Raw genomic sequence first — 20,710 nt, 5'->3', positions numbered from 1 at the left:
GTGCTTCTGCTCCTTGCTTCCTTGATAATCCAGCGGTCCTTTCCCTGTTCATTTCCCTTATTTTGGCATCTTCTGCTTTTAAACATTAATTTAGAAAGTTTCCTTTTTGAAATTATTTTTCTCCCTTGACTTCTAGGACAGTATTATTTTGATGCTTTCTTCTCCTTCTTTAACTAATGTTCCTTTCATTTTCACTGGCATCTGTTCTTCCTCTAAACCCCTAATCCTAGGTAACCCACAGGATTTATATTTTGGTATTCTGTCTCTGCAGTTCACCAGGGAACGTTTTTACTCTTCTTGGCTGCAGCTATTATTTCAGTGTTGATAGCTCTCAAATCAACATCACCGACCTGGATCTTTGACTCAAGTTCTAGAACTTGAGTTCCCAAGTGGCCTAAAAAAGTCTCCACTTGAATATCTGTCTGCTAAATCAATTTCCCTAAAATCTAACTCATCTCATCATTTCCCCTTCCTTCCTGCTTTCTGTCTTTGGTTCCACCACTTTCTGAGTAAAGCTAGAGATCTTTGAGTACCTTCCCTTCATCTGTAATAACAAGTCTGCCAGTAAGGCCTGCATTGTCTTTCTTTGCAAATTTTCTCTTATTCCCTATTTGTACTGCCACCACTCTGTTTATTCATGTACTTAATAATACATATATTATTATTATTACATAATAATTCAAAAAAGATTTGAAGCGTACTACAAAGATATACCTTCAGATAACATAAATATGGACAAAAAGAAAAGTAGGGCAGGGAAATTAAGATAATTACAGAGGTATTGTTAGTTCACAAAAATACATAACATGACGTCCTAGATAGTTACTAGAGGAGGCCCTCAAATTTGTCCTTGATCTGCCTAGTAGACAAAGTAAAGAAGTAAACACTCAGCTATAAGATTCATAATGTCCATAAATCAAAGAGCAAAGCATTTGATCAGGAGACTCAACAGTTTTTCACAATACTGAGACTGACTCCTGAAAGAGTTCTCCTGTGAATAAGTACTAGAGAACATCTTCAGAATCATCCTCACAGTAAATTCAGTATCAAATTTTATACCATTTGTTTTTAATCCCGCAATGTAGGAAGGAGAGGCATAGGTTAGAGAGATTGCTGAGTCACAGGTATGAAATGTGCAGTGTGGGTAATATAGTCAATAATTGTATCATATCTTTGTATGGTGACTGATCATGGCTGGGCTTATCTTGGTGATCATTTTGAAATATATGGAGGTATTGAATCGCTATGCTGTGTAACAGGAACTAGCAGTGTTGTAGGTCAGTTATACTTCAAAAATAAACAAACTCATAGAAAAAGAGATCAAAAAAAAAAAAAAAAAAAAAAAAGAGATCAGATTTGTGGTTACCAGAGACAGGGGGTATAGGGAGAGGGAACTGGGTGAAAGGTAGGCAAAAGGTACAAACTTGCAGTTATAAGATAAATGAGTACTGGGGATGTAATGTACAACATGATAAATATAATCAACAGTGCTTTCATACACTATATTATGTGTGAAAGTTGTTGGGAGAGTGGATCCTGGGAGTTCTCATCACAAGGAAAAAATTTCTTTAATTTTCTATCTATATGAGATGATGGATGTTCACTGGACTTACGATGATCTTTTCATGATATATGTAAGTCAAACCACTATGCTGTACATCTTAAACTTATACAGTGCTATATGAACGTAAACTATATCTTAATAAAACTGGAAGAATAAATAACCTTGCCAAGTAGATAGATCCCTGTATGTTGAGCAAAACAATTATATGTGGTACCAAGAAAATGTAATTCAAGTACGCAGCTCTTTCATGGTCTGGTTCTGAGACAATAAGTTTCATTAAAGATACCAATTACAGTCCTCTGGGAGTGGCTGACTGGCACACTGTGATGAGATGTCAAGTCCAAATTGAGCAGGACCACCCAGTTGACCAGAAATGTCTGCATGGGCCCTGGAGTCTTACCATGTGTTGGCAGACCTTCACCAGAGAAATGACTTCACTACCCTTTTGTAGTGGAACCCTTTTTTCAAATAAAATCTTATGTGAAATCCCAGTCTATGACACCAGTAAAAGCAGAGCTAGGCTGTACTTAAGGCACCTCTGTGGAGGTGTCTAGTAGTGCAAAAGCGCTAACATGAGAAATGGGTGGTCTGTCATCCTTCATGACTGTCATGTCTTGTGACGACGATTTTTTAACACCCATGAACTTCCACCTAGATTCAACAATTTTGTAACATTTGCTTTTTTTCCCCTCACTCTGTTTTTCCTGAAACAATTGAAAGTAAGTTGCAGATATCATGACACTCCTAAATATTATAGCATATGTATCCTAAGAATAGAAACATTCTCTTAAATAACACAAATATCATTATCCTTTATAATAATATCCAATAGAAGGTCAATATTCAAATCACCCCTGTTGCTCTAAACAGCTTTCTTATAACTTCCTCCCAATCCCTGCCCCCAATCTGGACTCACACATTGCATTTTGTCATTGTGTCTCCTTCATCTCTTCTGATATAGAACAGTACTCCTGCATTTTTAAACATTATATTTCATGACATTGAAATTTTAGAAGAGTTTAAGCTAGTTGTATTGTAGAATGTTCCACATTCTGGCTCTGTCTCACCTAGATTTTTTAAGAATCCAAGCAGTTTTACAGATTCTAGATTTGTCTGATTGCCCATGGTGTCATTTAATTTATTCCTCTATCCGCTTTATTTATGGTAAGCTTGGAGTTAGGTTGAAAGGCTTGGGTAAATTCAGATGAATATTTTTTGCAAGAATATATTTTGTAGGTGAGGCATCAAAGAAGCTTTATTTATTTATTTACTTTTATTGAACTATTGTTGATTTACAATACTGTGTTAGTTTCTGGTATACAGCAAAGTGACTCAGATATGTGTGTGTGTGTATATATAATATGTATATAATTTTATATACATATTTACCCTTTCATCCCACTACTTTTCAGTCCTTCTTGTATTTCTGTGCCTCATCTGGGGTCATTTTCCTCTGGCTTTAGTATTTCTTCTAGTGCAGGTCTGGTAGTGATGAATTCTCTCAGTTTGTCTGAAAATTTATTTCACCCTCATTCTTTGAAGGATATTTTTGCTGGGTACAAAATTCTGAATTGGTAGTCATTTTCTTTAAGCACTTTGAAGAAGTTACTCTGTTATCTTCTGACTTTGTTTCACTCTGCACTTCCCTTCTCTCCAGGAACTTGGCTCAAATCCTTGTTGCCTTCAAACAGACTTTTTTTCCCACTAGCTCTTCTAGTAGTTGTTGGCAAGAAGTTTGGTCTGATACAAGTAGTCTATCATAGCCAGAGCCTGCTGCTAAAATAAGCCTACTAAGTAAAGCTTAGAATTTATCCTACTAGGAATACAGACTCAGATTACTGTGTTCAAAATTACTTGAAATAATTTTCTTTGTGTGGTTATTAAATTTTAAAAGGGTTTGTGCTCACTTCAGCATATACACTAAAAAAGGGTGAGAAACAAGAATAAAAGGACTAAGAAATTAAGAATGGTTTCAAAACTCGGTGTGAATAAAATTTTAAGGCTTTTAAAAATGAGTAAAATAAATAAGATTTAAAGTAAATAGAAATAAATTGGAAGTAGTTTGAAGATTAGAAACTCAGTTGTAGGTAAAAGGAAAAATAAAATTTAAGATTATAAATTGGATCAACAAAATACATGATAATGCTGAGACTTGGAACTAGAGGGCAAACTGTATCTTTTTTTTTAATTAATTAATTTTATTTATTTTTGGCTGCACTGGGTCTTCGTTGCTGCACGTGGGCTTTCTCTAGTTGTGGCAAGCGGGGGCTACTCTTTGTTGCAGTGCATGGGCTTCTCATTGTGGTGGCTTCTCCTGTTGCGGAGCACGGGCTCTAGGTGCCCGGGCTTCAATAGTTGTGGCACAAGGGCTCGGTAGTTGTGGCTCGTGGGCTCTAGAGCGCAGGCTCAGTAGTTGTGGTGCATGCAGCATGTGGGATCTTCCCTGACCAGGGCTCGAACCCACATCCCCTGAATTGGCAGGTGGATTCTTAACCACTGTGCCACCAGAGAAGCCTGCAAACTTAATTGTATTATGGTGTATTAATTGTATCTTAATTAAAAACGGGAAACCCAAAACTGAAAAAAAAAAAAAAAAGAAGAACCCAATAAAGGCAGGTAATAATAGTGTCAGACTCGAGAGTTCCCTGGACTGGAAGATTCTGACCACATGGAACCTTCACCTTGTGCCTGTCCATGAGGGTCCTTGCCTCCCTTACCCACCCTTCACTCTTTCCCAAGTCAACCTTATGAAACTGCCACCACCTGGTGATTAGGGGAGTGTAGAAACTGATCTGCAACCCAAGACCCAAGGAGTTTCCACCACAGCCCTGGAGGCCAAAGAGTATGGTCAAAGCATGGCCACTTTGGTCTATAACCAGATCCCCTCCCACCAGGATTCATGCCCCACTCTTCCAACTGGACCAGAGATTAATTTTCACTAATTAATATCCTTCTTGCCTAGACACTAGTGCTTCTCCCACTATTAGAATACTCTCTCACTGGAGGAGAGAGACAAAGTGACATAGTGAGGTAGATGGCAACAGGAGCAGTTAGGAGTTGAAGAGGCTTTGGTCAGCCAAGTTCAAATAATGAGGACTTAAGATCCTAAACACTGTCTGCTCTCATGTGGTACATAAAAGATGTTTAAAATTAAATTAACGTTCTTACCAAGGCCTGTTTCTGTGAAACTCTGGATCTAAAAAGACTTCTGAATGTAGAAATTTGCCATCTGGCATTGAATTTGCTGTTTTTTGTAGTTTGTATATACTTATGAGAAATAATGGTCGTGTTTCATCTGTTGTATCTTGCCAAGGGCTCTTGGCACTGACAGCAAATTTTTCCTTATTGATTTGCAGATTGAGAGGATCCAGAATCCAGAGCTCTGGAAACACTACCAGACAAAGAAAAACAACATGGACGCCAAAAATGGCCAATTAATAAATGAGAAGCTGCTCTTCCATGGGACAGATGCCGACTCAGTGACACTTGTGAACGGAAAAGGCTTTAACCGCAGTTATGCTGGAAAGAATGGTAAGGACGCAAGTAATCTGGCTGCTTCAAATGAGGTGTCAGCCATGAGAACCCAAGCTGGCTGGGGACAGTGTGGATGGTGGTGTGTTCTCTCATTGTTGGGGGCCATGTTACAGCCAAAGTTTTAGGTTAGACTCACTATATTTCATCCCGAAGGGACTGACTGGCCCTTCAGGGTGGGGGAATGATTTTTAAGAATAAAAAACCAGGGACTTCCCTGGTGGCACAGTGGTTAAGAATCTGCCTGCCAATGCAGGGGACACGGGTTCGAGCCCTGGTCCAGGAAGATCCCACATGCCACAGAGCAACTAAGCCCGTGCGCCACAACTACTGAGCCTGCGCTCTAGAGCCCACGTGCCACAACTACTGAAGCCTGTGTGCCTAGAGCCCATGCTCCGCAACAAGAGAAGCCACTGCAATGAGAAGCCCGCGCACCACAACGAAGAGTAGCCCCCGCTCGCCTCAACTAGAGGAAGCCTGCACGCAGCAACGAAGACCCAACATAACCAAAAAAAAAAAAAAAAAAAAAAAGAATAAAAAACACACACAAAAAATTTAAAAGAAGCTTTAGAGAGAACTGAACATTATTTTAACATTATTTGACATATTGGGTCAACATGTCAAATTATAGACTAAATTGAAATCCTTAAAGATGTTTTGTTTTTCTCTTCACAGCTACGGCATACGGAAAGGGAACCTATTTCGCTGTCAGTGCCCATTATTCTGCCAGTGATACATACTCCAGACCGGACGCAAATGGGAAGAAGCGTATGTATTATGTGCGAGTACTCACTGGATCCTACACAGTTGGAAACAAGTCATTAATTGTGCCTCCTCTAAGGGACCCCCAAAATCCTACTGACTCATATGACACTGTCACAGATTGTGTGCAAAATCCAAATTTATTTGTGGTATTTTATGACTACCAGGCTTACCCAGAGTACCTCATCACTTTTAGATATTAACATTTTGGTATCCTTTGCAGAAGATATTCATCTATACATAGCTAACTGTAAAGCAAGCTGTAGGTTTTTTTTCTCTTAACAGCTTTTTCTAAGATCAGAGGACCCTTGTCACTGAAATCAGACATTCTCCAGCCTCTCTTTCAAAACTGGAATGAACCTCTCTTGAGAATTTGAGAATTTAATTGGATAACTTAGAGTTACAACTGTGTGTCCTCAACCATGGATATCACATCTGTAGACGTACAGGTGTTTATTTCCAGGAAGGAGAGTATAACATTAATCTGTCTTTTTTTTTAAATTGGGGTATAGTTGCTTTACAATGTTGTGTTCGTCTCTGCTATACAACCAAGTGAATCAGCTATGTGTATACATACATTCCCTCCCTCTTGGATCTCCCCCCACCCCCCGCCACCCCACCCATCTAGGTCACCACAGAGCACTGAGCTGAGCTCCCTGTGCTATACAGCAGGTACCCACTAGCCATCTATTTTACACTGGTAATGTATACATGTCAATCCCAATCTCCCAGTTCATCCCACCCCCACTTCCCCCTCCACGTCCACACATCCATTCTTTACGTCTTCATCTCTATTCCTGCCCTGAAAATAGGTTCATCTGTACCATTTTTCTAGATTCCACATGTAAGAATAACATTAATCTTAAAGGCAGAGGACACAGTGATATAACTTCAGCTGCCACTGAGAGACAGCTGGTATCATGTCAGGACTCCATACTGCTGTGGGGAGCACAGTATTACTAAGTGGGTGGGGCTGCTGTCTTCCCTGGGTGCAGGGATGGCGTCTAATTTTCTTTATCCCTGGGCTGAGGTCTGTGCCTGATGTACAATAGATGCATAAGTGTTTCATAAACCACTTAAGAATGAAGAAGCCCTGTCAGACTCCTAACCAAAGTGGGAACCATCTCTTCAACACCCTTGACTTATTGTCACTTTGCCTCAAATCGATGAGATTCCATGGCAGGGAGCTTTTTCACAAAGCAGCCTATGGACATGTGGGACAGCTCTGGTCAGGGCTCTGGGACTGCAATGCAGCCACGTCCTGCACAGTCCGGGGGGCTGTGGTCTAGCTTGGGGACTAGGTGAGCTGTATCACATGGAGTTGTGCAGTGCAGCAGCCCTGTTTCCAATTGGTTCTTTCTAAAGTTGAACCCAAATCTGCCTTTTTATAACTTTTATTCATGGTCTTAGTTCTGCCCAGTGGAAAAAAGGGATAATGCCTGCTATATTTTCAGTATGAAGCCCTTCTACTATGTTAAGATTAAATGAATCTAAGGGTACTAAATAGCACATTTTCCTTGGCAGCCTAGCTTCTGATGATTTTAAAGCCTTGTGCATAAATAAACCAAAGGAATTAAGCAGTCATATTACTAATTTGCTAACTCAGTAGCTATAGGATAGTAATGGAAAGTTTCTTTTTTAACTTCCTCAGGTAAATTTCAGATTCTAAAACTGTTTATTGAGTGCCTCCATTAACCAAGTACTATAAGAGGTGCTTTCACATAACAGTATTTATTTTCTTCCCCCAAACACTCTTGTGAGGTAAGAATTATACCCCCGTTTTAAAGCTGAGGAAACTGATGCTCAGAACACAAGAAGCTTCCTTGCCTTAAGTCGCCTGGGTAACAGGCCTCAGAGCCAGCAACTGAATCTGGGTCTCTGTGTCATCAAGCCCCTTGCTCTTCCCACTATAGAACATGGCTTCTAGATTAATGTTACTGATTCAGGAATATCTCAGACAATCTGTGAATTATCCTCATATTTCCTTGGCCTTGTCCCTTCTGGCTTTGGTTTTCATTGTAGAGTCTCTTTATTTGAAGTTCTGTAGGCCAAGAGGCCAGAGCTATGCCCATGGGGAGCCAGGACAGATGATGAACTTGGATGCTAGGGGTCACCAGGAGGATAAAGGCCCCAGGGAGCAATGCCTGCACTTCAAGAAAAGGAGGTTGAGGGGGCCATAGTTGCTGCTTCATTAAACACAGATGTCTTGAAATTTTTCTTGCTGTTGCTGTTTTTTAAGTGGATTGGCAAAGACTTCTTATTGCTTAGGAGTAGCTTCCCAGCCACTGGCATCTGAACTTGGGCTTGACAATGAATGTAAGAAATAAAAAAGGAGAGACGTGCTCTCTAATTTGTTCTTGTTCTCCAGTGGTTTGGTTAACTTAGGCAAGGCTGAATATCAGGGTGTATTGCACCAAGTATGATGATTCAGTCTGTAGATGTTATAGTTACCCTCAGTCTAAAGACATATGTCATACAACACAGGGAACATGGCCAATATTTTATAATAACTGTAAATGGAGTACAACCTTTAAAAATTGTGAATCACTGTACTGTACACATGCAACATATAATATACATCAACTATACTTCAATAAAAAATTTTTTAAATAAATATTTCCTCCTTTTTGAATAAAATGCTTGGAAAATGTTATTTGGTGGTTAAACATCTTTATCCTTTAGGGCAAATACAGGAGAGCTTGATGATAAACACAGGCCACTGCTGATAAAAGACCACAACTAAACATGACAGCATCAAGGTATCCTCACAGTATCAATAGCATTCAGCTGAAAATTACAGGAAGGGCACAGTACAGCTTTAGTTCAGTAAATCTGAAGGGCGGATTGACCCCAAGAAGTAGCCCCTGCTAAAACACGCCCACTTCGAGCCTGTGTTAGGTCTTGGTGGTCTACTCCAGGGCCAGAGATTCTTAAACTTCTTTGCTATTTGAAGCACTTCAGGTGCTTGCTGAGACTGCAAAATCTGGCCCATCCCAAAGGAGGCAAATTCTATAGCTCTAGAGTGGTACCCAGACATCTGCATCTTCAGCAAGCCCCTCAAATGATTCTGATATCCCTGATACCCAGAGCTGCTTAGGACTTTCATGGGCCCCAGGCAATTTTGCCTTTGTAGGCCCCTTACTCCATGAAAAGTATTAAACATGATACTTCGCTACTGCATTGGTATAAACATGAAGGTAATGAAACTAGATTATATTCTTTTTTTTATTTTTAAAGAAACTAAAACATTTCTGTAGACCCTAAAAGCTCAGGGGCCCTAGCTACTTTGCCTTCCGGATAGATCACCCTGCTTATACGTGGATACTGTAACTTTAGGTGTAACACTTCAATCCCTCTAACCCCTGGAGGGTCAACGTATTAATATTTATTTAATAATTGAGTTCACTCATTCGGGCAGGCTCTTCTGAGAAATGCAGGATGAAATGGGACCCTACTTGGTGGCTGACCATCTCTCCCTTTGACTGTCTTTTCTCCTTCCCACACTCCCCAGTTGCAGATAGCCAGGATCTCTTGCCGTGTCATAATCTCTATCTCTACAAAATTAGGAAATTATCTCCCAACACCCATTTACATTTCGAATGCATTCATATCAATGTCTTAACTCTCTACCCAGGTCTCTGCATGCCAGAAACTATTAGCTCTAACTGAAATCAATACTTTGCGCTCAGAACAGCTTTCAAACCTTTCTGACCCTAACATACACTAAGAAATACATTTTATATCAGGCCCAGTACACACACAGATATAACTGAAAAGATTTATGAAGTATATTTACTCTGAAAGAAATTTTTCCTGGACAGTTTCACAAAATAATACTTATATTTACTATTGAATTAACTGAAATTACATATCCTGCTCCATTAAAAAAAAAATGCTGGTCTCACCCACTAAATTGATTTTATGACTTGTTAATGGGTCACAATCTACAACTTGAAAAACACTGGTCCAAGTAGTAGCAAATATAATAAAATATCTGGGAGGGAGCGGGTGAGGGAACCCTGGGGGAGGGAGCGGGGGAGGGAATTCTGTGTGAAGGAGGGTATGGGGGAGCTCTCAGTGAGGGCAGGTGTAAAAAAAATATATAGCTGAAGACAAATGTCTATTTCTGCGATAGGGATATACCTACTACAGGTAACAGACATCTCACCTTTAGTCACAACATCCTCTGCCCCAGTGTTTCTGAAGGAGTATCGGCCAACAAGGTCTCCTTTTTAAAAAATCCACTCAAATATTTAAGCAGCACCTACCATGTGCTGGGCACTGATCAAGACTCTGCAAATATACAATAATCAAAACAAAGTCCAAACCTTCATGCAGTGACATTCTCGTTGGGGGAGATAGTAATCAAATAAATAGGCAAATATATAGTAGTCAGATGGTGGTAAGTGCTACAGAAGGGTCTTTTTTCAGACCCTTCTTTTCCTGGGCATGTTCATTTCCCTTCCTCCTTTCTCCCAGAAAGTACGTACTCTCTTGGGATTTACTGATACCATCAGTTTGACCTGAGAAGGATGGGGCCAGTAGTCAATTCTTCTTAAAAGGTGACTTTGTGTATCTTTTCTGTTTTGAATGGTTACTGAGTTCAATATGTTTTTATAATTCTTAAATTCTTACTTAGACGGTAATGATAATAATTACCCCACATATTGCAAATGTAATGAGAGTGGGATCAAGTTCACTAAGCCAAGCTTTTAGTTAGTTTCAGGAGTCAGTAGCATTTCGTCCTTTTTATTCCAGGGCTGGTGTTCCTAGATGTCCCAGTTCCTTACACAAGGAGGCCTCTTATTGGGCCCCCACCTACTTTTCTCCTGATTGGTATTCTGCTCTGGATTACAGGGGTTAACCAGTGAGAATTCTACGGATTTGAGAAATGTGATCACTTCAGATCAAGGCTAGACTTCAACCTGCATTTGAATTAAGAGATCAAGAACTTAAAACAATCATAAATCTTCCCACACCATCTTATGACAAAGAATCCATGATAACTACTGAAATTAACAACTGCACCCCTACCTCCCAAAAAGCTAGAATTCACCCAATGGATGCATTAGATCAGGAGTTAGCAAACTTTTAAAGTATTTTCAGCTTTTCAAGCCATACTGCCTCTGTCACCACTCAACTCTGCCACCGTAACCCTAAAGCCACCACAGACAATATGTAAATGAATGGCATGGCTGTGTTCCAATGCAACCTTATTTACAAAAACAAGCAGCAGGTGACCCCTGCTGATGGAGACACTATTTCTTGGTGAGAACACTAGGGGCTTACATTTGAGATAGACTGATGAGATAGGAAAGGAAAGGCAAAGGCACTGAAGAAAGAGGCCTACCAATAACAAAGAGCCAGGTTGTCCAAAGAGCAACGTGTATGCAAGAAGGTGGCAAGAGACTAAAATGTTAACTAGGTGAGAACAGGACATTTATAAGCATATGCAAATTGCCCTTTTGCCATTTCATCTTTTATTTTAAAACTATATTATTTTAAAAATATTCTTAAAGTATTACTGAAAAAGTTATTTTCTATTAGAGTCGCAAACTTCTTCCTTGAATCAAAAGTTGTGCCACTATCCTGGTTACCTGTGGATTCACCAAGCAATCCAGCAAGTCATCTGTAGAAATGAATGTTTGGGAAGGGGCCACAGTACTATTTGAAGCCATTTGTTCCACAACTGCATTCTCACTTTCACTCATCATTCGTTGTCTCTTGGTACAATGCAATTTTCCAAAGCGTTTTCCATTTTTGCCAACAAAGTCTTCACCATCACTTTCAAACATGCCTCCTCTTTCTGAGGGTGGTTCTTGGGAACCTGGTATCACAGGAACCAGATCAGGACCAAAGGGACTTGCTGCCTCCTGTTTTACTGTTCCCAAGGTTAAGCTGTGGCTACTAGTTTGTGCTCCCTCCACGTGGTTGTGCACATTTAATTCTTCCTTTATCACGTACTCTCCGTCTGTGCTCAGCGCTTGGGTTTCTACTACCTTAGATGTTCCATAATGATCAAAAAAAGCAGAAACGGCTCCATTTAAGTAGCGACAATTGACTTCATGGGATGTTTCCTCAACCTAAGGAAAAAGAAAAACTCTTTAAAATGGTTATAGGCACTTACATAAATTGGAAAACAAATGTTCCAGCCGGGATTGGTTTATCACAGGATACTAACTGCCATGATGAAAACCAGAAGGGACCCACCTCAGTTGGGTTTAACCAAGCTCTCATATCATGTGGATTCTCTGCAGTTTTCAGGGCACACACAAGCATGCGGGTGATTGCCTCTTCTACCCGGGCTTGGTGGTCCTCCTCCTAAATCAAGGTTAAAAAAAGACACATTTTTTCATTTGTCTCTGTGTCTCATTGCTTAAAACAGAGTAGAGTCTCTTAATTGTGTGTTCTGTTCTCTCATTAACATAAGATTTGTTCCTGAAGGAATATGTTGTTTGGCAGACCACAATTTTTATGTATTCACTCTCCTCTGCCATCTAGAAGAGTTTTAGAATATTTCACCAACCAAATTTAAGTGTGTATCCTATCTATAAGACATAGACCTTAAGTATGAACCACCTTGTGGGTTTTTTCCCAATATTTTCCATTCTCTGACATGTTTAAAGTTAAAAAAAAAAGAGTATTACATACAAAGGAATACTCCCTGTAGAGCAGTGGTCCCCAACCTTTTTGGCACAAGGACCGGTTTCACGGAAGACAGTTTTTCCACGGGATGTGGGGGGTGGATTGGTTCAGGCAGTAACATGAGCAATGGTTCAGGCGGTGATGCAAGCGATGGGGATCAATGGGGAGCGGCAGATGAAGTTTTGCTCACTTGCCCGCTGCTCACCTTCTGCTGTGCGGCCTGGTTACTAATAGGCCATGGACCAGTATTGGTCCGCATTGAATCTGTAGATTGCTTTGTGTAGTATAGTCATTTTCACAATATTGATTCTTCCAATCCAAGAACATGGTGTATCTCTCCATCTGTTTGTGTCATCTTTGATTTCTTTCATCAGTGTCTTACAGTTTTCTGAGTACAGGTCTTTTACCTCCTTAGGTAGGTTTATTCCTAGGTATTTTATTCTTTTTGTTGCAATAGTGAATGGGATTGTTTCATTAATTTCTCTTTCTGATCTTTCATTGTTAGTGTATAGGAATGCAAGAGATTTCTGTGCATTAATTTTGTATCCTGCAATTTTACCAAATTCATTGATCAGCTCTAGTAGTTTTCTGGTGGCATCTTTAGGATTCTCTATGTATAGTATCATGTCATCTGCAAAGTGACAGCTTGAATTCTTCTTTTCCAATTTGTATTCCTTTTATTTCTTTTTCTTCTCTGATTGCCGTGGCTAGGACTTCCAAAACTATGTTGAATAACAGTGGTGAGAGTGGACATCCTTGTCTTGTTCCTGATCTTAGAGGAAATGCTTTCAGTTTTTCACCATTGAGAATGATATTTGCTGTGGGTTTGTCGTATATGGCCTTTATTATGTTGAGGTAGGTTCCCTCTATGCCCACTTTCTGGAGAGTTTTTTTCATAAATGGGTGTTGCATTTTGTCAAAAGCTTTTTCTGCATCTGTTGAGATGATCATATGGTTTTTATTCTTCAATCTGTTAATGTGGTGTATCACATTGATTGATTTGTGTATACTGAAGAATCCTTGCATCCCTGGGATAAATCCCACTTGATCATGGTATATGATCCTTTTAATGTGCTGCTGGATTCTGTTTGCTAGTACTTTTGTTTTTTGCGGTACGTGGGCCTCTCACTGTTGTGGCCTCTCCCGTTGCGGAGCACAGGCTCCAGACACGCAGGCTCAGGGGCCATGGCTCACGGGCCTAGCCGCTCCGCGGCATGTGGGATCTTCCTGGACCGGGGCACGAACCCATGTCCCCTTCATCGGCAGGCCGACTCTCAACCACTGCGCCACTAGGGAAGCCCTGTAATTTTCTTTCTTTGTAGTATCTTTGTCTGGTTTTGGTATCAGGGTGATGGTGGCCTCATAGAATGAGTTTGGGAGAGTTCCTTCCTCTGCAATTTTTTGGAAGAGTTTGAGAAGGATGGGTATTAGCTCTTCTCTAAATGTTTGATATAATTCACCTGTGAAGCCATCTGGTCCTGGACTTTTGTTTGTTGGAAGATTTTCAAGCACAGTTGCAATTTCATTACTTGTGATTGGTCTGTTCATAGTTTCTATAGTTTCTATTTCTTCCTGGTTCACTCTTGGAAGGTTACACCTTTCTACGAATTTGTCCATTTCTTCCAGGTTGTCCATATTATTGGCATAGAGTTGCTTGTAGTAGTCTCTTAGGATGCTCTGTATTTCTGCGGTGTCCGTTGTAACTTCCCCTTTTTCATTTCTAATTTTATTGATTTGAGTCCTCTCCTTTTTCTTGATGACTCTGGCTAAAGATTTGTCAATTTTGTTTTTCTTCTCAAAGTACCAGCTTTTAGTTTTATTGATCTTTGCTATTGTTTTCTTTGTTTCTATTTCATTTATTTCTGCTCTGATCTTTACGATTTCTTCCCTTGTACTAACTTCGGGTTTTGTTTGTAGTTCTTTCTCTAGTTCTTTAAGGTTAGATTGTTTATTTGAGATTTTTCTTGCTTCTTGATGTAGGATTGTATTGCTATAAACTTCCCTCTTAGAACTGCTTTTGCTGCATCCCATAGGTTTTGGACTGTCGTGTTTTCATTGTCATTTGTCTCTAGGTATTTTCTGATTTCTTCAGTGATCTCTTGGTTATTTAGTAATGTATTGTTTAGCCTCCATGTGTTTGTGTTTTTTACGTATTTTTCCCTGTAATTTATTTCTAATCTCATAGCGCTGTGATCATAAAGATGCTTGATATGATTTCAATTTTCTTAAATTTACTGAGGCTTGATTTGTGACCCAAGATGTGATCTATCTTGGAGAATGTTTCGTGTGCACTTGAGAAGAAAGTGTAATCTGCTGTTTTCGGATGGAATGTCCTATAAATATCAATTAAATCTATCTGGTCTGTTGTGTCATTTAAAGCTTTTGTTTCCTTATTAATTTTCTGTCTGGATGATCTGTCCATTGGTGTAAGTGAGGTGTTAAAGTCCTCCACTATTATTGTGTTACTGTCGATTTCCTCTTTTATAGCTGTTAGCATTTGCCCTATGTATTGAGGTGCTCCTACGTTGGGTGCATATATAATTGTTATGTCTTCTTCTTGGATTGACCACTTGATCATTATGGAGTGTCCTTCCTTGTCTTTTGTAACATTCTTTACTTTAAAGTCTATTTTATCTGATATGAATATTGCTACTCAAGCTTTGTTTTGATTTCCATTCGAATGGAATATCTTTTTCCATCCCCTCACTTTCAGTCTGTATGTGTCCCTAGATCTGAAGTGGGTCTCTTGTAGACAGCATATACACGGGTCTTGATTTTGTATCCATTCAGCCAGCCTGTGTCTTTTGGTTGGAGCATTTAATCCATTCACGTTTAAGGTAGTTATCAATATGTATGTTCCTATTACCATTTTCTTAATTGTTTTGGGTTTGTTTTTATAGGTTCTTTTCTTCTCTTGTGTTTCCCACTTAGAGAAGTTCCTTTAGCATTTGTTGTAGAGCTGGTTTGGTGGTGCTGAATTCTCTTAGCTTTTGCTTGTCTGCAAAGCTTTTGCTTTCTCCGAGGATCTCTGAATGAGATCCTTGCTGGGTAGAATAATCTACAATATGGTTGTAGCTTCTTTCCTTTCATCACTTTAAATATATTGTGCCACTCCCTTCTGGCTTGTAAAGTTTCTGCTGAGAAATCAGCTGTTAACCTTATGGGAGTTCCCTTGTATGTTATTTGTCAATTTTCCCTTGCTGCTTTCAGTAATTTTTCTTTGTCTTTAATATTTGCCAATTTGATTATTATGTGTTTCTCCTTTGGTTTATCCTGCCTGGGACTCTCTGCACTTCCTGGATTTGAGTGGCTATTTCCTTTCCCATGTTAGGGAAGTTTTTGACTATAATCTCTTCAAATATTTTCTCGGGTCCTTTCTCTCTCTCTTCGCCTTCTGGGACCCCTATAATGCGAATGTTGTTGTGTTTAATGTTGTCCCAGAGGTCTCTTAGGCTGTCTTCATTTCTTTTCATTCTTTTTTTCTTTATTCTGTTCCCCACTGTGAATTCCACCATTCTGTCTTCCAGGTCACTTATCTGTTCTTCTGCCTCAGCTATTCTGCTATTGATTCCTTCTAGTGTATTTTTCATTTCAGTTATTGTATTGTTCATCTCTGTTTGTTTGTTCTTTAATTCTTCTAGGTCTTTGTTAAACATTTCTTACATCTTCTCGGTCTTTGTCTCCATTCTTTTTCCAAGGTGCTGGATCATCTTCACTATCATTATTCTGAATTCTTTTTCTGGAAGGTTGCCTATCTCCACTTCACTTAGTTGTTTTTCTGGGGTTTTATCTTGTTCCTTCATCTGGTACATAGCCCTCTGCCTTTTCATTTTGTCTTTCTGTGAATGTGGTTTTCATTCCACAGGCTGCAGGACTGTCGCTCTTCTTGCTTCTCTATATATGTGTTTAATTTTAATTTTGATTCAGTTTTCTGTGGATAATTTTAATTAACACTTGAAGATGAGTTGAGGTATAGCAAATTAAGCCATTCACTTTGATGTTTGGATTTCATGGTTTCCAATCCCTGGAGTGCCTTCAGAGTTGGAGAAGCTGGCCTGCAGTGGCTCTCCTTCTGCGCTGCACCTAGTATTTTTTATTTAATATGTATAAGACCATGCAGTAAAGAATAGTATGTTGACTACCCTTAGAGACAAAGAAATCTTATCTTAAAAAAATGTAAACATTAATAACATATTTCAGATAATGGGCACAAAAATGATTCAACTGAGATGTCCACCTCTGGCTGTGATAGAGTAACAGTAACTTAACTACTTTCCTATGATAAACAACTGGAAAACTAGACAAATACATATCATTAAAGGATTCCAGACATTGGATTACAGGCAACATAAAAATGTGATCTCTGAGAAAAAGAAAATAAATGACTTAAGTACTATAATTGACCAACTTCTTTTCAGAGGGACATTCTGAACACTGGAGCAGAAAGGGGAATACCAAGCAAGGCAATCAGTTAAGCAGCATTTCTAACTGTAAGTCCATTGATCTCCCATTATACTTCTCACCCAAGGGTTACGACTCTTCTAAGCCACACAATAGAGCTTCCTGTTACAATGTTCCGTATGCTCCCCCTGTGCCAAAGCCCTTCCCATTATCTAAGGATAAGAAAAGTCTGAGTGAGGGGAGGGTGCAGCAGCCAAAGAGAGGAGAGAGATGCAGTCAAGGTTTTGGGTACAGGAGAGCAGAGATGCATTCGAGGCCTCAGGTTAACGAGGGCACAGGTGCAGTCCAAGCCTCTGGTTAAAGCATACAAAGATGCAACGACACCTCAGGTGGAAGAGACAGACTTGGGCCATAAGAGTAGCCATTCTAATCGTCAAGTAGAGCAGGCAACCAGGATTAAGCACAGCATATTGGAGGGGAAAAGCCTTTGGGAGAAATAAAATGATAACACCTAGCACTGAAAGACTGCTCTGAGAAAATGTGTAAGTCAGGACTGAGAATTCTGCAATTATTAATGAGGACACTGAACCAAGAAGCAAGTATTTCCAGCCCAGATGGTGGGGGATGGGACTGGCAACGTGGGACACACGTGGCAGATCCAGCCAGGCCCAACATGGTTCTCCTAACAACACCGGTCAAGGGAGAAGACCTGGCACACCAACATCAGGGCCCATTTTGTGCCCTTAAAAGAAAGAGAATGGTGTGTCACAAAAATCCTATTTCCAACCTCACTATTCATCAACAGCACAGAATACATAAATTATGGAACAGTAAAACAAAGTAACACTGGAGTGTTGGTGAAAATTAATCACCAAGTTCTATAGACAGACACTGTATATCTTAAAAGCAGGGAGATTACATTTATTAGAAAAAAAAAATACCAGCTCAATCCATGAGTTTATACTGACAGTGACAGGATCAATGGATTCCACATAATGCCACCAGTGTCTGGGGACAAACAGAACCTGAAAACCAAACAAAAAATCGTTAGCACAAGAACAGAACATTTTATTTTCATGTCAGAATCAGATCTTAAATGAAGCTGCTAAGGAAAAAAAACAAACTCAAATGAATTTATACTAAGATTGTAATAGGAAAGGGAAACAAGAAAAAAACCCCACAATCCTTTTATTCCTTTTCTTAAATTAACAAGTTGCATGTTCTACAAAGGATATTATTAGCTTCTCCAGTCTCTACTCTCCTTTATCCTGGACCTTCTCTGTCTGCATCCAAATCTTAGTAAAGGATTCTGAGATTGCAACTTTTCCTCCTTTCCATCACATAATAGTTGTATGAGTTCTGAGAAAGGGCAGAAGTAAACACATAGGACATAGTTTCAGCCTTCTCAAAGTCTAAAATCTAGCCAATGAAAAAATAATATATAGAAAAGTGGTAAATCACTTTTTACCACTTATGTAATTTATAAATTATGTAAGTGGTAAATCAGAGGAGGGGACACTGGTGCTAGAGACCTTCAGAGGTGGGAGAAGCAGGCATGCTTCTAGGGAGGTTAGGGGCAACCTGGATGGAGAAAGTGTGATTTGAACCAGGACTAAGAGAGAATGAGGACATGCCAGGACGGAGAAGTGGGCAAGGGAGGTGGGACTGTCGAGGGACAGCAAGTAGGCCAGTCTTACTACTGCAGAAGGAGTGAAGGGGAATAAAGTGGGGGATCAGGTTAGGGCCAGTGGAGGGCCTTGAGTTCAGAATAAAGAATTTGGATTTTATCCTGTAGGCATTTTGAGTTGCTGAGAAGTTCTGAGTAGGGGGATGGTTAAAACAGTGACATTGTGGGAGAGTCTGGGAAGGACAGGAGATTCTTGCAATGGTCCAATTATTAAATTAAATGTTAAGATTTAAATAGGAAGATATAGCAAACAAAAGCAATGGGCAGAATCAAGAAGGACTGTATTTATCCAGAGTCATTACAAGAGTCTGTGGAAGGCTGAGTACAGCAGACGGAGATGATCTGAAGCTTCCGGGCTTCAGATTTAGGAAAATGGTGGCACCTGCTATGGACAAGGTGGAGATGGGAAGAGACCTCCTTTTAAGAGAACTAAAGTGAAGTGAAGTGGACTAAAAACGTCCACTTCAGCCACTGGGTTTAGTCATTAGGAGGTCATTAATGTCCTATCATAGAGTATACTTTCAAGTAAAGTGGTAAGAGAGAGAGCCAGTTTATGGTGGATTCAGGAAACAGCATGATGTAAGGAAGACTGATACAATAGACAGAAATACTCATTCAAATTTGGCTATTAAAATAGAAGAAAAAAAGAATTAGCAGCCACTTCACACCCACTAGAATGGCTATAGTTGTAGTAATATAATAATAATAAAGGAAAATAACAAGTGTTGGTGAGGATGTGAAGATAGAACCCTCATAGATTGCTGGTGGGAATGTAAAATGGTGCAGCTGCTGTGGAAAACAGTTTGGCAATTCCCCCGAAAGTTAAAAAAACACAGAGTTATCATATGACTCAGCAATTCCACCCTTACGTATATACCCAAGAGAACTGAAAATATATGCTCATACAAAAACTTGTACTCAAATGTTTATAGCAGCATTATTCATAATAACCAAAAGGTGGAAACAACCCAAATATCTATCAGCTGTTTAATGGGTAAATAAAATGTATATCCACATAATGGAATATATTCAGCCATAAAAAAGAATGAAGTGCTGATAACATTCTACAGCCTGGATGAACCTTGAGGATAATTATGCGACGTGAAAAAAGCCGGACGTGGAAGTCCACAGACTGCACAACTGCACTTATGTGAAATGTCCAGAATAGGTAAATCTATACAGAAAGAAAACAGAAAAGTGGTTGTCAAGGGCTGGGGGGGATAGGTGAATGGGAAATGGCTGCTGATGGGTTGCGGAAACTTAGTGAAATCGTTTGAGCTAGAGCACTCGCGTGTAAAGGAAGCAGGAAGAGCCAGTGAGAAGGGAGCAAAAGAAGGAACACAGGCAGGTCAGAGGGATAATCAAAGGAATAAAGTCTCCTTAAGAGACTAAGAGGGCCTCCCTGGTGGTGCAGTGGTTGAGAGTCCGCCTGCCGATGCAGGGGACACAGGTTTGTGCCCCAGTTCGTGAGGATTCCACATGCCGCGGAGCAGCTGGGCCTGTGAGCCATGGCCGCTGAGCCTGCGCGTCCAGAGCCTGTGCTCCGCAACGGGAGAGGCCCGCATACCGCAAAAAAAAAAAAAAAAAGAGACTTAAGAAAACCTTGCAAATGTTACTAAAATATCAGACAGCAAATGCCAGTGTTGTAAAGGTGCTATTCCCCACTGGTTAGCAGCACTAAGTACTAAACCTTTGGAAATGTTTCAGAGACAGTCAGTTACAAAAGTAACATCCATTCTTGCTTAAAAGCAAATCATTCTCAACAAATATTATATGGTGGAATCTAAAACATGATACAAATGAATTTATATACAGAACAGAAACAGACTCACAGACATAGAAAACAAACTTACAATTATCATGTTTGGTTATGCGGAAAGGGGTGACTTAGGAGTGGGGAATTAACAGACAGAGTACTATACATAAAATAGATAAGCAACAAGGATTTACGATATAGCACAGGGAACTCTATTCAATATCTTGCAATAAATTATAATGGAAAATAATCTGAAAAAATATATATAATTGAATCACTTTGCTGTACACCAAAAACTAACACAATATTGTAAATCAACTATACTTCAATTAAAACAAACAAAAAACCCTAAATCGTTCTTAGT

The 20,710-nt window shown here is 39.6% G+C and overlaps 2 protein-coding genes across 7 annotated transcripts in view; one reads left to right on the top strand and one right to left on the bottom strand.

Moving 5' to 3' along the window:
* Window positions 1–8,471, top strand: part of PARP14 (poly(ADP-ribose) polymerase family member 14) — a 48,336-nt gene extending 39,865 nt beyond the window's left edge. For 2 of the 3 annotated variants that reach the window (XM_073804171.1, XM_033855760.2), the window contains 2 exons: window positions 4,921–5,095; window positions 5,771–8,471. In XM_073804171.1, coding sequence (XP_073660272.1) covers window positions 4,921–5,095; window positions 5,771–6,060 — 465 coding nt within the window. In that variant the 3' untranslated portion in view covers window positions 6,061–8,471. Of the gene's footprint in view, window positions 1–4,920; window positions 5,096–5,770 lie in introns of those variants that run through there. The other variant, XM_033855761.2, reaches the window with a different exon arrangement.
* Window positions 1–20,710, bottom strand: part of HSPBAP1 (HSPB1 associated protein 1) — an 86,337-nt gene that overhangs the window by 25,380 nt on the left and 40,247 nt on the right. For 2 of the 4 annotated variants that reach the window (XR_002173815.3, XM_033855763.2), the window contains exons 6-8: window positions 17,845–17,928; window positions 12,068–12,178; window positions 11,455–11,940 (exon numbers count right to left, since the gene is read on the bottom strand). Coding sequence is in view for 3 of the 4 variants with exons in the window: in XM_033855763.2 (XP_033711654.1) it covers window positions 11,455–11,940; window positions 12,068–12,178; window positions 17,845–17,928 (681 nt within the window). In the remaining variant the exon portion in view is untranslated. Of the gene's footprint in view, window positions 1–11,318; window positions 11,941–12,067; window positions 12,179–17,844; window positions 17,929–20,710 lie in introns of those variants that run through there. The other 2 variants (XM_019922760.3, XM_033855764.2) reach the window with 2 other exon arrangements.

Source organism: Tursiops truncatus, chromosome 4 (genome assembly GCF_011762595.2).
Source record: "Tursiops truncatus isolate mTurTru1 chromosome 4, mTurTru1.mat.Y, whole genome shotgun sequence".
NCBI classification, from domain to species: Eukaryota; Metazoa; Chordata; class Mammalia; order Artiodactyla; family Delphinidae; genus Tursiops; species Tursiops truncatus.
This window is presented reverse-complemented; position numbering and strand designations above follow the sequence as displayed.